This window comes from Trichechus manatus, unplaced genomic scaffold (assembly GCF_000243295.1).
Source record: "Trichechus manatus latirostris isolate Lorelei unplaced genomic scaffold, TriManLat1.0 scaffold00075, whole genome shotgun sequence".
In the NCBI taxonomy this organism is placed as follows: Eukaryota; Metazoa; Chordata; class Mammalia; order Sirenia; family Trichechidae; genus Trichechus; species Trichechus manatus.
The window spans coordinates 6,539,182-6,553,001 of NW_004444011.1; the positions used below are offsets into that span (position 1 = coordinate 6,539,182).

Genomic DNA, 13,820 nt, shown 5'->3' on the forward strand with positions numbered 1-13,820 from the left:
CAGGATGCAGTGGGGAGATTGTTATGTGTGGAGCTAAGATGGATATGGGAGAGAGGAGAGAGGAACAGGAGCCAAAAACATACAAACAAACAAAAAGGAATGCTAGGGGAGCTTGCCATTGGAGTGGAGAGATTAGAGACTATGAAATGGAGAAAAACAGAAAGGGGAAGAGGAAGAAAAGAAAAGAAAATGAATAAATAAAAATCGGAAAGGTTAAAGAACCGCAATGTTCCCAGGGATCCCACCGGTGCAGCTATAAGGTCTGGGGAAGTCGCTCTCAGGTGTTGCAATACAGCCTGGCTAGAAGGCATAGAGGTATACAACGCCAGGTATTAAGGGAACAGAAAGAGAAGGAAGATATAGAGAGACTAGTAACTGAGCAATGAAGAAAGACAAAAAGGGTAAAATAGGGAAAAGAAAAGAAAGCAAATTAAAAAAAAAAAAAAGAACAAGAAAGGCCCCCCAAAAAACAGAAAAAAAGAAACCATCAAGAAAAGAAATGCTCTCAGGGATCCCTCTGCACGTCTGAGCAAGCTGAGGGGGAAGTCACCTTGCCACGCAGTACTGCCTGGCCAGAAAGGGCTCCCAAATCAAGAAAAGGAAAAGAAAACAAACAATTCAAAACAAACAAATGAACAAAAGCCCCGGGATCCCACCAGCGCGGCAGCCCAGACCGGGAAGCAGCTCCACGCTCGAACGGAGCTCCACAGCCCCTCAGGAAGAAGCAAAGATGGTGCACGGAGCCAGATATTTGAGCGAAAGGAGGCGGAGGTGGTGAGAGGTAAGGAAGAAATCGAAAGAAGCAGAAAAAAGAGCAACAGTAGCAGCCAACAAATGGCATTCAGAGAGCCAGCTAGTGCGGGCGGGTGTTTTTCGGACAAGAGACTGTGTACGCAGGAAGCAGAGGGGGCTGAGTGTGGGTGAAAAAGGGTAGGGAGTGGGAAAGTGTATATCACAAATTACCAGAGCTCTGCAGCCCCTCAGGAAGAAGCAAAGATGGCGCACAGAGCCAGGTATTTGAGCGAAAGGAGGGGGAGGTGGTGAGAGGTAAGGAAGAAATCAAAAGAAGTGGGAAAAAGCAATGCCAGCAGTTGACAAATGGCACTCAGAGAGCCGTCCCTTTTGGGTGTGTGGAATCCAAGCAGCCGTTGTTTCCCGGACAAGAGATTGTGGTCGCGGGAAGCAGAGGAGGCCGAGTGGGGGTGAAGAAGGGTGGGGGGTGGGAAAGCGTATATCGCAAATTACCGGTTGTTTTGTCTCCCGCTGGATGCCCTGTGAGGCTGCTTTCTGCTATCCCCTGTTTACTGGTCTCTGATAGGAGTCCAAGATGGCGAATCTGCGCTGCATTAGCTGGTAGGGGACCTCTGCGTGAATCTCTCCTCACTCTCCATTCTCTGTCAGTTTCTCACTCCATTTGGTGTTTGACTGAGTTCTTTATCTCTTCATTTGATGTTTTAGTGTTTCAGGATTGTTGTATTCTCTGTTTGGCTCAGTTTTTCTGGTCTTTGCTGTGGAGGGACGGCGTGGTGCTTCTGCCTAGAGTGCTATTTTGCCGGAACTCCCCAATCATCAGTGTATATTAACATTAGAAATGGGAGAAAGCATTGAAAGCTTATCCTTTTCCGATTGGTTAGAAACTGTGATCCTACATTTTGAATTGTCTTTCTTAACAATTATTGGTACAGGTTTCAGTAACAACAGTCAGGAGGGTCTTCATTGGTCCAACAAATTTATATTCACTAAATGCTAATAGAAAAAGGTAAGAGCGGAAAGTCTTTTGTGTTCTGTTTGATTGGCTTTATGTGAAAGTTTCCCTGAAAGATATTTTCCAAGATTATCTTAGCTATTGTCTTTATACTTCTGGTCCCAGTTGATGTGTCCTTGTGAGTCCTTGTGAGCCCATGTGAGCCCAGCTCCAGCTGGGTCACATTCTCTATGCTCAAGGAGAGGGAATAATAACTCCAGCATTATTTCTTAAATTACCTACAACTGAGAAGAGTAATTATTGTAGATCTTCTCTCCGGTTATAGCCCTAAAACATTAACCACAGAGCAAACAGGAACAATAAGCAGGCCTTTATGATGTCATATAGTTTTATATCTTGGAAATCTACCAAGGTCACAAAGAAGGCTTGTTTCTCTCTTTCGTTACGCAGGTTAAGGAAAGGGAGGAAGACCACGTGATCCTATGGAATGAAGCTGGTTGGTAGGAAATTTTAATTTCCATGTCATAGTTTTTATATTTTTGTTTTCTTTAGCAGAAAGATTGCTTAAATGCTGAGATTACATATATGTATATGTATATTTGGATTGTTGCCATTTCTGTAAAGAACTTAGTTTGGAGTTAAATTTACCAAAATTGTTTGAGAGATATAGAAGTTTCTGAAGTTAACTTTTTATTAAAATGCACAAATTCATACATTCAGCAAAAGTTAAAAATCACGAGTATACAATTGGGGATTGAGGTATGCCTCACCCAAGCGGTGGTATTTTCAATTGCCTCATATGCATGCAAAAGCTGGACAATGAGTAAGGAAGACTGAAGAATTGACTCCTTTGAATTATGGTGCTGGCAAAGAATGTTGAATATAATGTACTTTCAGAAGAACGGACAAATCTGTCTTGGAAGAAGTACAGCCAGAATGCTCATTAGAAGCAAGGATGGCAAGACTTCGTCTCCCTTACTTTGTACCTGTTATCAGGAGGGACCAGTCCCTAGAGAAGAACTTCATGCTTGGTAAAGTAAAGCGTCAGTGAAAAAGAGGAAGCCCCTCAATGAGATGGATTGACACAGTGGCTGCAACAATAGGCTCAAGCATAACAACGATTGTGAGGGTAGCACAGGACCGGGCAGTGTTTTGTTCTATTGTATATAGGGTTGCTATGAGTCTGAACTGACTAGACGGCACCTAACAAGATACAGTTGGATGAATTTTCACAAGTGAATGTATCTATATAATCACCAAGATCAAGAAATAAAATGTTACCACCACCCCAGAAACTCTTTGTGCTCCCCATGGTTACTATCCCCTGCCAGGACAACCATTATCCTGCCTTGCAGTACCATACATTAGTTTTTTGTTTTTATTTTAGTTTTTATGTACATGAAATCATATAGTATATGCTCTGATTGCTTAGCTTCTTTTGCACAACACTATCCTTGTGAAATTCATCTATGTTGTTGTATAAAGCAAAAGTTCATTAGTGTTCGTTGCTGTATAATATTCTGTTGTATGACTGTACCTCTATCTGTCTTACGTTTAATGAGTATTTAGGTTGTTTCTACTTTGGGGCTATTATGAACAGTGTTTCTATGAACATTCTTTTACATGTCTTTTGGTGAGCATATGTTACGCATTTCTGTTGGGTACATATCTAGGAATGAAAATTGCTAGATCGTAAATTGAGTGTATGTTCAACTGTAGTAGATACTGCCAAACAGTTTTCAAGTGGTTGTTCTGGTTTATATTCCGTTCAGCAATGTATTAGCGTTTTAGTTGCTCCATATCCTTGCCCAATACTTGGTTATTAATTACTTTTTTTTGTATTGGCCATTCTGATAGGTGTATAGTAGTATATCACTGTGGTTTTAATTTGCTTTTCCCCAATGATTAATGAAATTGAGTACTTTTCCATATGTTTATTGGCCATTTGGATATAAAAATGTATAGATTTTAAAGTATTAGCTACTTCTATATATATATATATTGTTACATGAAGAGAAATATTGGGAATTTACATTTATCATTTCACTCAATGATTAGTATGATTTTGATTTTTCACTCTTCAATTCTGAGATTACTAAATTATCCGTTATTCATATAAAATTTGAAATATAAAGAAACAGTAATATAGGGATCTTCTTTTAAAGACCATCTAGGCAAAACTGTATAGATTGATTTATCAATCCTATCTCCCTTCTCCTAGCTTCCTTCTAAGGAGCCCTGGTGACGTGGTTAAAGCGCTCGGCTGCTAATGGAAAGGTTGGCAGTTTGAACCCACCAGCTGCTCCGCGGGAGAAAGATGTGGTAGTCTGCTTCTGTAAAGATTTACAGCCTTGGAAATTCTATGGGGCAGTTCTCCTCTGTCCTGTAAGGTCACTATGAGTGAGAATCGACTCGGCGGCAACAGCTTATCTCCCTTCTAGCTATATGTCTATTTTTTTCCTTAGTATGACCTTCTAGTAAAGAGTTCAAGGCTAAAAAACTGCATTACCAGCAGTTTACATCTTCATTTTTGTTGATTCAACCAAGGAATTCCCCTCCCAACTTTATTATTAACCATGCCATTTATATATCATTTGGATTTATAATGTTTACATTCAGATAAGAACACTTTAAATATCCCACAACCAACATACAGAGTTAAACCTACACCTATCTTCTCCTTCCACCTACTAGATGTGTCCCTTCTTTGAAGGCCAGCTTCTCTCCCATACTTTGGATTCTATTCCTCCCTTTTCCCCTACCTGCTCAGGAAACTTATACTTTAAATGCTTCTATTGCCTATGTTTAAATTCTTCCTCTAGATTCTTCTTAATGGTATTTAAATAAATATGTTTCTTTAAAAAGAGAAAAGTTCTCTCAACCCCACATCTCCTTTTAGGAGCCATTTTAAAAAAATAAAAATCTGTCTCCATTTCCTCACTTCCCATGCAATCCTTGCCCCACTCTAGTTTGGTGTTGGTACCCATTACTCTTACCAAAACAGCTCTTGCCAAGGTCACTAATAATCTTTATGATACTAAATCCAGTTGTTATATTTCAGTGCTCATTTTACTTGATCTTAGCAGCATGGATACCCTCCCAAAAAACAAACCTCCTGCCATTGAGTCAATTCCAACTCATAGCAACCCTATAGGACAGAGTGCAACTTTCCAAGGCTGTAAATCTTTATGGAAGCCCACTGCCACATCTTTCTCCCATAGAGCAGCTGGAGGGTTCGAACCACTGACATTTTGGTTAGCAGCTGAGCACTTTAACCACTGTGCTACCAGGGCTCCTTTAGCAGCATTGATACTGCTGAATATTCCTTTCTTCTTGGAATAAAACCATACTCCTATGATTTTCTTCCTATTTTTCTGGTTTTGTCTTCTTAGTCTTCAGTGCCAACTTAACTCTTCTCTACCATTAAACATTAGTATTCTTCAAAGCCCATGTAGGCTTTCATATCTTACCACTGTATACTTTTTTCTTTAAGCAATCTCACTCATGTCTATGGTTTGATTTTTCTTTGTATACTAGTAGTTTCTAAATTTATGTGTCTAGCACAACTACTACTTTGAGCTTCAGACCTGTGTATCTAATGTTTAACCGACAGTTCCACTTGAATGTTTCGTAGGTACCTCCTACTTGGCAAAGTCATGATCTTCTTTACCCTTCGAATCTTCTTCCAGTGTTCCCTATTTGTATGAATGGTACCAATATCCTTACTTGTACAAGTCGACACCTACAAGTCATCTATCACTTACACACCCCACCCAACCTAATTCAACGTAAGTCCCCTAATAATTCTTAAAGACTCTTGACTCTCTATCTGCTACAAATTACCCTAGACAAACCTATCGTTGCTCTTCTGCAGTACTATAATTCTATTTCCCTGTGATTATCCTACACATACCCAATATCTCTTACCTGCACCATACTATGATTTCTACAATTAGGAAGCCACCATGATCAGGAAACTACCATGATCAGTAAGCAACTGCAACTGCTGCCAACTCCAGAACCACACTTACTTCACTTAAAGGAGTGCCCAACACCATGAAGCAGCCTTTGGATATTAGGACCTCTGCTAACACTGTCACAGAAAACTCAATAACCTTGTTTACCAGCAGAAGTGACGTTTGCCCCTGATTTCTGTGTTCTATATCCGAGTGCATCTAATTGACCAAACTTAAATCACTTCTTTTTTTTTGCTTTCTGGCATTTATAATATGGGACGGCAGTTTAGAAATGCACTGTCTAATATGGTAGCCACTAGCCTGGTGGTGTAGTGATTAAGTGCTACGGCTGCTAATCAAAAGGTCAGCAGTTCAAATCCACCAGGCGCTCCTTGGAAACTCTATGAGGCAGTTCTACTCTGTCCTATAGGGTTGCTATGAGTCAGAATCGACCTGGTGGCAACGAGTTTGTTTTTTTTCTAAAGCCACAGGTGGCTATTTAAATATATTTAAATTAAACAAATTAAAAAATTCAGTTCCTCAGTCATACTGGCCATATTTCAAGTGCACAGTAGTTGTGTGTGGCTAGTGACTAGTGTATTGGACAGTGCAGATCCATAACATTTCCATCATTGCCTATTGAACAGTGCTGAATTATGCACCTCATCTACCATAGAAGCCATGATATTTGAAGCAGGGTATACTTTAGAGGACAGAGTCTCATAGAGGGCCAAGAATAGGTAGCTTGGACTAGGATCGTGCCAGTGTTTGGACTGTTGGTGAATTATATAAGGAAACTGAAGGAAAGAAGATAATTGAGGTTGATGGCTAGATTTTTGGCCTAGGCTATTGAGTAGTGCCATTTACCTAGAAGGGTAGGGGAGGAGGGTTATTGATGCTTTCCATTGGGAACTTTTAAAAGCAGAAATGGAAAGAATTGGTCTCTGTCTTCAAGGGATTTATAATCTGTACTATGAACAGTTTAGAGACACCTTGACAATTTTTGAAGAGAAAGGAAAAATGTCATAGAATATTACATGTCAGTATATATGGAGATAAAAATTTCACCCTAAAAAAGTGGATTAATTTTGGAGAGCTAAAGAAAAGACTCCGATGCCATTTCATTGCACTTCCTGATTTGCACTTTAATTTGGCAAATTGATCAGTCTTTTGGAATGCTATGAGAATTTGTTTATTAAAATTGGAAGATAATAAGAAAAAATGGGGACATTGGTGGTACAGTGATAGAATTCTTGCCTTCCATACAGGAGACCCAGGTGCAATTCCTGACCAGTGCACCTCATGCACCATCCATCTGTCAGTGAAGGCTTGTTTATTGCTGTGATGTTAAACAGGTTTCAGTGGAGCTTTCAGACTAAGATAGACTGGGAAGAAAGGCCTGGTGATCTACTTTTGAAAATCAGCCAATTGTTCACAATGGTCTGATCTGCAGCCAAACCGATTATGGGGATGGTGTAGAACTGGGCAGCATACTGTTCCATTGTGCATGGGGTTGCCATGGGTTGAGTGCCTACTCAGTGACAGCTAACAATAACAACATGTGGTAAATGCAGTGTTGGTTTCAGTGTTCATTCCTTCTTTATGACGTGCTTTCCTGTACTGCCAGGTGTAAAAGCTAATAACCACATTTCCCAGACTCACTTGCAACAAGTATTTTGGTTGTAATTTATCTTTGATCAATAAGATGTACTTTTGTAAATTTGGGACGGTGAAAATTAGATAGAGGCCGTGCTTCTGCTGCTTTTGCTTTTTCTCTTTAGAGGCATTGGGGCCAATCCATTTTTCATTGATGAGGCATGGATTTGAAACCAAAACTTATGGTGACTGTAGCCACTTTTCTCACTTTCTTGACTATGGCAAGGTAGAAACAAGTGGGAAATTGGACTAATGCTAAGCAGTTTAGCGTTAGGCAGTCAGTTGATTGTCATCTAAGAGGTTCAGCTGTGGGCCTTGGGGTCGTATCCTCTGGGCTGACATTCAGGGACAGGGCTTCTGTCTTTGGGAAGGAGACTGTCAAGAACAAGATAGACTGGCAGGAACCACAGCAGTAAAAAAGCCCCGTAAAAAGAACTGGAGCTCTGGGATTAGGGACCGATCTGTCTCTGAAAGGGAGTAAATGCAAAACTGCCTTAGAGGAACGACAGATTTTAAATGTTCCCTGTCTTATATCTAGAACCTGTCTAGGCTGATCTTTCTGATGAGATCATTTGTTCCTACTATTGAAAGTCCTGGTGGCGCTGTGGTTAAGTGTTTGGCTGCTAACCAAAAGGTCAACAGTTTGAATCCACCAGCTGCTCCTTGGAAACCCTTCGGGGCCTTCTACTCTGTCCTATAGGATTGCTATGAGTCAGAAATGACTTGACAGCAATGGGTTTGGTTTTTGATTTTGGCAAGGCACTCTCAAGGAGCCCTAGTGGCACAATGGTTAAGCACTTGGCTGCTAACCGAAAGGTTGACGGTTCGAACCCACCAGCTGCTCCAGGGGAGAAAGATGTGGCAGTCTATTTACAGCCTAGGAAACACTTTGGGGCAGTTCTACTCTGGCATATAGAGGTGCTATGAGTCGGAATCAACTCAAAAATATATAACAGCAAGGCACTCTATCTGGTATATTTATTTATTTTACCTAATCATGCTTGTAGTTCATTAATCTTTTCAAAGAGTTAGTTTTTTTCCTTTTCTGTTTCATTAATTTCATCCTTTATGTTTATCAATTCCTTCTTCCTGGTTTTTTATGGTGTATTCTGTCATTTTTCTTCAACTGGGCACTTAATTCCTTCATTTTCAGTTTGTCTCTGTTAATATCATTTAAAGCCACATTCTCTAGGTAGAGCTTTTGCCCTCATAGATTTTGATTTGAAATAGTTTCCTTTTTATTCCTTCCTAGGTAATTTTTAATTTCCACTTTTATTTCTGCCTTGAAAAAATGTTTTTTAATTTGTAAATAGCTGTATTTTGGTCATTTTGCTCACCGATAGTTATTTTATTTGATTATTATCTTAAAACATGGGCTGTAAAATCTCTAGTTTTTAGAAATAGGGCTTTCTTTGTGACAAAATTCATTACTGATTTTTTTAACAGTCACTCATGTTCATAAGTCTAGTATGTTCTACTGGTGATACATATATTTATATGTTTGTGTCTGTGTAACTGTAAGCATCCCAAAGCTGCTGATTTTTAATTATTATTCAGATTCTTCATAGCTGTTCTTATTTTTGGTTTGCTTGATACGCCAAATTCTGGAAAAGGTGCTTAAATTCTTCTACTGTGATTGTTTCTATGAAGTTATTATTTTTAGGAATTTTTACTGTTATGTATATGGATTTTGTGCTGTATGACTCTTAACTTTTCAATGGATTATACCTTTTATTATTACCTTATTGCCTCTCATCCTGTTACTTGATTTCGACCTTGAATTCCCTCTTTTCTGAAATTAATATCAGTACATTTGCTTTTCTTTTTTTGGCATTTGTTTTCAGTCTTTCATATTTGGTTTTTAACCAAGTTTGACGATCATTGTATTTTTATAAGGAAATTCAATATATGTTTATATTTACTGAGAAAGAAATATGTTGATTTTGTTCTTTTCCTCCTATTTTAGCTATAGTATTAATTGTACTTTGTTGTTTACTTACTTTTAGTAAATTTTCTCTTCTTTTCCTTTTAATTTGGAAGTTCTTATATGCTTTTCTGTTACACAGTAGTTACTTTCTCTTCCTTAAAGATGATAATAAAACTTATATTTCGCTGTTCGTGGGTCAAAATCAAATAATAGCTTTTTGCCTGACCACTTATCCTTCCTTGTCTCCTTCCTGCAGCTTTGTTTTGTTGTTATTCTTTTCATTCTAGGCTATTATTAGGTTTTCTCTATGGCATATCTTCTGTTTCAAGAATACTTACTAAACATATGTATTAGAAATTATCAAACATAATACATTTAAATTTAACTATATATTGCATGATTTATGGCTCACCACTGTTTATTCTTTGTTGGCTTTTTATTATGAAAAATTTCAAACATACACAAAAGTAGAGAAAATAATTAACTCCCACATACTCATCACTCAGATTTAACAGTTATAAACATTTTGCCACATTATCCTTTTTTTCCCTAAAGTATTTAAAAGTGAATATTGGACACCACACCATATTACTTCTCAGTGCTTCACTATGCATCTTTTAGGAAATGACATTGTCTTAAATAACCATTACACCATTATCCTACCAAATATAATTAACTGTTATTATGTAATTAATTACTTAGTATCATCTAGGATACAGTCCTTATTCAGTTGTCTCAAAAATATCTTTTTATAGTGATTTTGTTTGAATCAGAGACAAAGATTCATACATTGCATTTGGTTATTCTTTCTCTTAAATCTCTTTAATAGAGAGCAGTCCCTTCCCCCATTCTCCCCTGCCATTGACTTGTTAAAGAGACCTCCTTTTCAAGATAAACAATTTGCAGAATATAGGCTAAGATAACTGAGTACCCGAAATTATGATTTCGTTTTGTGAATAGTTGATCTGATGTTTCTGCTAATGTACTTCCCCCGCCCCCCCCTCCCCGCCCCCATGATTAGATATCAGAACTGCTGTCTCTTGAGGCTACACTCTTGTTATCTACATTTTGGTGAATGCTTACCTTTTTAATCTTATGGGCAAAGGAGAGGTTTATCCAACTCAAATATATTACTAGTTCAAATTTATTTAGGTACAAATTAAAAATAAGGGAGCAGGATACATTCCTCTTTTATTGCACTGGAAATTATTGTCTGCTTTGTCAAGAAGTCTTTCTTACTAACCTTGACTCTCTGAGAATATTAAGTTAAGTGTTCTATGTGAGCATCAATAAGTAAGATGTTAATATAACTTAACCTATCATTGATTCCCATATATAGTTTAAGCTAAGTCAATTAAAGCTATATACTATTACAAAATTTTTGACAGATTTCTCCAAAGGCGATTTTAACAGTAATATATAATGGAGAAGCCCAGTGCCTCTCCTTGCTTCTTTTGTAGCAAATTTATCATAAACTACTTTCTTGTGTTTGTTATTTTTATTTGCCATAGAAGATTATTTTTTATTTTTAAACACTTTCTTTTTTCAATTTATTTAAAATTTTATATGCATCTGATACAAAAGCTCATCGTCCTGAAGATATGATAAATACGAGTTTCCTTTAAATGTTTCTATTATTTAGTTCTTCTAAGGGTAAACTCCATAAAACTGCTTTTTTTCTTTATTAAACTTGAAGAATAGCTACTAACTCTTAGTTCTCTTTCTTCTCCTCCAGTATTTGCTATATATGTTGTTAATTGCCATGGAATCAGCTACAGCTCATGACAACCTTAAGTATGACAGAATGAAACGTTGCTTAGTCCTGCACCATCTTCATGATAATGTTGGTATATTTGAGTCCATTGTTTTGCCTATTGTGTCAGTCCATCTCATTGAGGGTTTCCCTTGTTTTTGCTGACCCTCTGCTTTATCAGCCTTGATGTCCTTTTCTAGTGATTGGTCCCTCTTGATGACCTATCCTAAGTAAGTCTTGCCATTCTCACTTCTAAGGAGCATTCTGGTTCTATTTCTTCGAAGACTGATTTGTTTGTTCTCCTGGCAGTCCATGGTATATTCAGTATTCTTTGCCAACACCACAGTTGGAATATGTCAATTCTTCTGTCTTCCTTTTTCATTGTCCAGCTTTCATATGCATATGAGGTGATTGAAATGACCATGGCTTGGGTCAGGTGCACTTGAGTCATCAAACTGACATCTTTGCTTTTTAAAACTTTACAGTGGTCTTTTACAGTATATTTTCCCAGGGCAGCATGTCATTTGATTTCTTGACTGCTGCTTCCAGGCATATTGATTGTTGATCTAAATAAAATGAAATCATTGACAACTTCAATTTCTTCTTCATTTATCATGTTGTTGTTTATTGGTCCAATTGTGAGGATTTTCTTTTTCGTCAAGCTCAGGCATAATTCATACCGAAGGCTGTAGTCTTTGACTTCATTAGTAAGTCTTTCAAGTTGTCATTTTTCGCCAAGTAAGCTTTGTGTTATCTGCATATAGCAGGTTGTAAATGAATCTTCTTCCAATCCTGATGCAACGCTCTTTGTCACTTAATCCAACTTCTAAGATTATTTGCTTAGCGTCCAGTTTGAATAAGTGAGGTGAAATGGTACAACCCTACCGCATACCTTTTCCAGTTCTGAACCGTGCAATATCCTCTTGTTCTGTTCAAAGTACTGCCTCTTGATCCATGTACAGGTTCCACATGACCACAATTAAGTGTTCTGGAATTCCCACTCTTTATAATCCAATCCATAATTTGTTGTGATCCACATAGTCGAATGCTTTTGTGTAGTTGATAAAACACAAGTAAACATCTTTCTGGTATTCTCTGCTTTCCTCCAATATCTATCTGACATCAGTAAGGATATTTCTCATTCCATGTCCTCTTCTGAATCTGCTTTAACTTCTGGCAGTTGCCAGTCGATGTATGGCTACAGCTGATTTTGAAATATTTTGGTTTTATTTCTTGTTTTGGTTGTTTTCTTAACTTTAAGTAATACTCATTTTTTTTGTGTCATAATCTTTGGACCATTTTTCAATTATCTATTTGGTAAAATAAAGATATTGGCTCCCCCTCCTTCAATTTTCCTTCACACTCTCTGGAACTCATTGTTTGCCACCTACGCTTTTATTTTGTCAAGACTGTTTACATTTAAATTAGCAGATTAAACTACATCTTTGATACTTTGTCCATAGTTTTATTTTTAAAGTTTGAAACCAGTACAGGGTGTTGATTCCAACTTTGTAAGTATTGTTTACTGCAAAGCCAAGTAGTTTTCATAGATTGCCTTTTTTTTTTTTAAACTAGTCAAAACTCTGAAACTTGAACATCGAATAGCTAAAGCAAAAGGGAAAAATGATGACGTAAAAGAGCTGAACAGAAGATTTCAAAGGGTGGCTTGAGAAGACAAAGTAAAGTATTAGAATGACATGTGCAAAGAGCTGGAGATAGAAAACCAAAAGGGAAGAACATGCTCAGCATTTCTCAAGCTGAAAGAACTGAAGAAAAAATTCAAGCCTCAAGTTGCAATATTGAAGGATTCTGCGGTGAAAATATTAAACAATGCAGGAAGCATCAAAAGAAGATGGAAGGAATACACGGAGTCACTATACCAAAAAGAATTGGTCGACATTCAACCATTTCAGGAGGTAGCATATAATCAGGAACTGATGGTACTGAAGGAAGAGGTCCAAGCAGCATTGAAGGCATTGGCAAAAAACAAGGCTTCGGGAATTGACGGAATACCAACTGAGATGTTTCAACAGACGGATGCAGCACTGGAAGTGCTCACTCGTCTCTGCTAAAAAATTTGTAAGACAGCTACCTAACCAACCAACTGGAAGAGATCTACATTTATGCCTATTCCCAAGAAAGGTGATCCAACCAAATGCGGAAATTATTGAGCAATATCATTAATGTCACATGCAAGTAAAATTTTGCTGAAGATCATTCAAAAGCAGCAGCAGCAGTATATTGACAGATTTAGAAGAGGACATGGAACGAGGGATATCATTACTGAGGTCAGATGGATCCTGGCTGAAAGCAGAGAATACCAGAAAGATGTTTACCTGTGTCTTATCGACTATGCTAAGGCATTTGACTGTGTGGATTATAATAAATTATGGATAACGTTGCGGAGAATGGGAATTCCAGAACGCTTAATTGTGCTCATGAGGAATCTGTACATGTATCAAGAGGCAGTCGTTCAGACAGAACAACGGGATACTGCATGGTTTAAAGTCAGGAAAGGTGTGTGACAGGATTGTATCCTTTCATCATACCTATTCAATCTGTATTCTGAGCAAATAATCCATGAAGCTGGACTACATGAAGAAGAACTTGGCATCAGGATTGGAGGAAGACTCATTAACAACTTGCATTCTGCAGATGCTACAACCTTGCTTGCTGAAAGTGAAGAGGACTTAAAGCACTTACTGATGAAGATCAAAGACCACAACCTTCAGTATGGATTACACCTCAACATAAAGAAAACAAAAATCCTCACAACTGGACCAATAAGCAACATCATGATAAACAGAGAAAAGATTGAAGTTG

At 37.8% G+C, this 13,820-nt stretch overlaps 1 protein-coding gene across 7 annotated transcripts in view; it reads left to right on the forward strand.

Annotated features, from left to right (window-relative positions):
• DNAJC1 (DnaJ heat shock protein family (Hsp40) member C1) overlaps positions 1–13,820 on the forward strand; it is a 343,339-nt gene that overhangs the window by 85,022 nt on the left and 244,497 nt on the right. Inside the window, exon 3 of one of the 7 annotated variants that reach the window (XM_023735045.1) lies at positions 2,156–2,201. The exons of the other annotated variants lie outside the window; for them this stretch is intronic. Within the exon in view, the coding sequence (XP_023590813.1) occupies positions 2,193–2,201 (9 nt within the window). The 5' untranslated portion in view covers positions 2,156–2,192. The remainder of the gene's footprint in view (positions 1–2,155; positions 2,202–13,820) is intronic. 7 annotated transcript variants of the gene reach the window in all.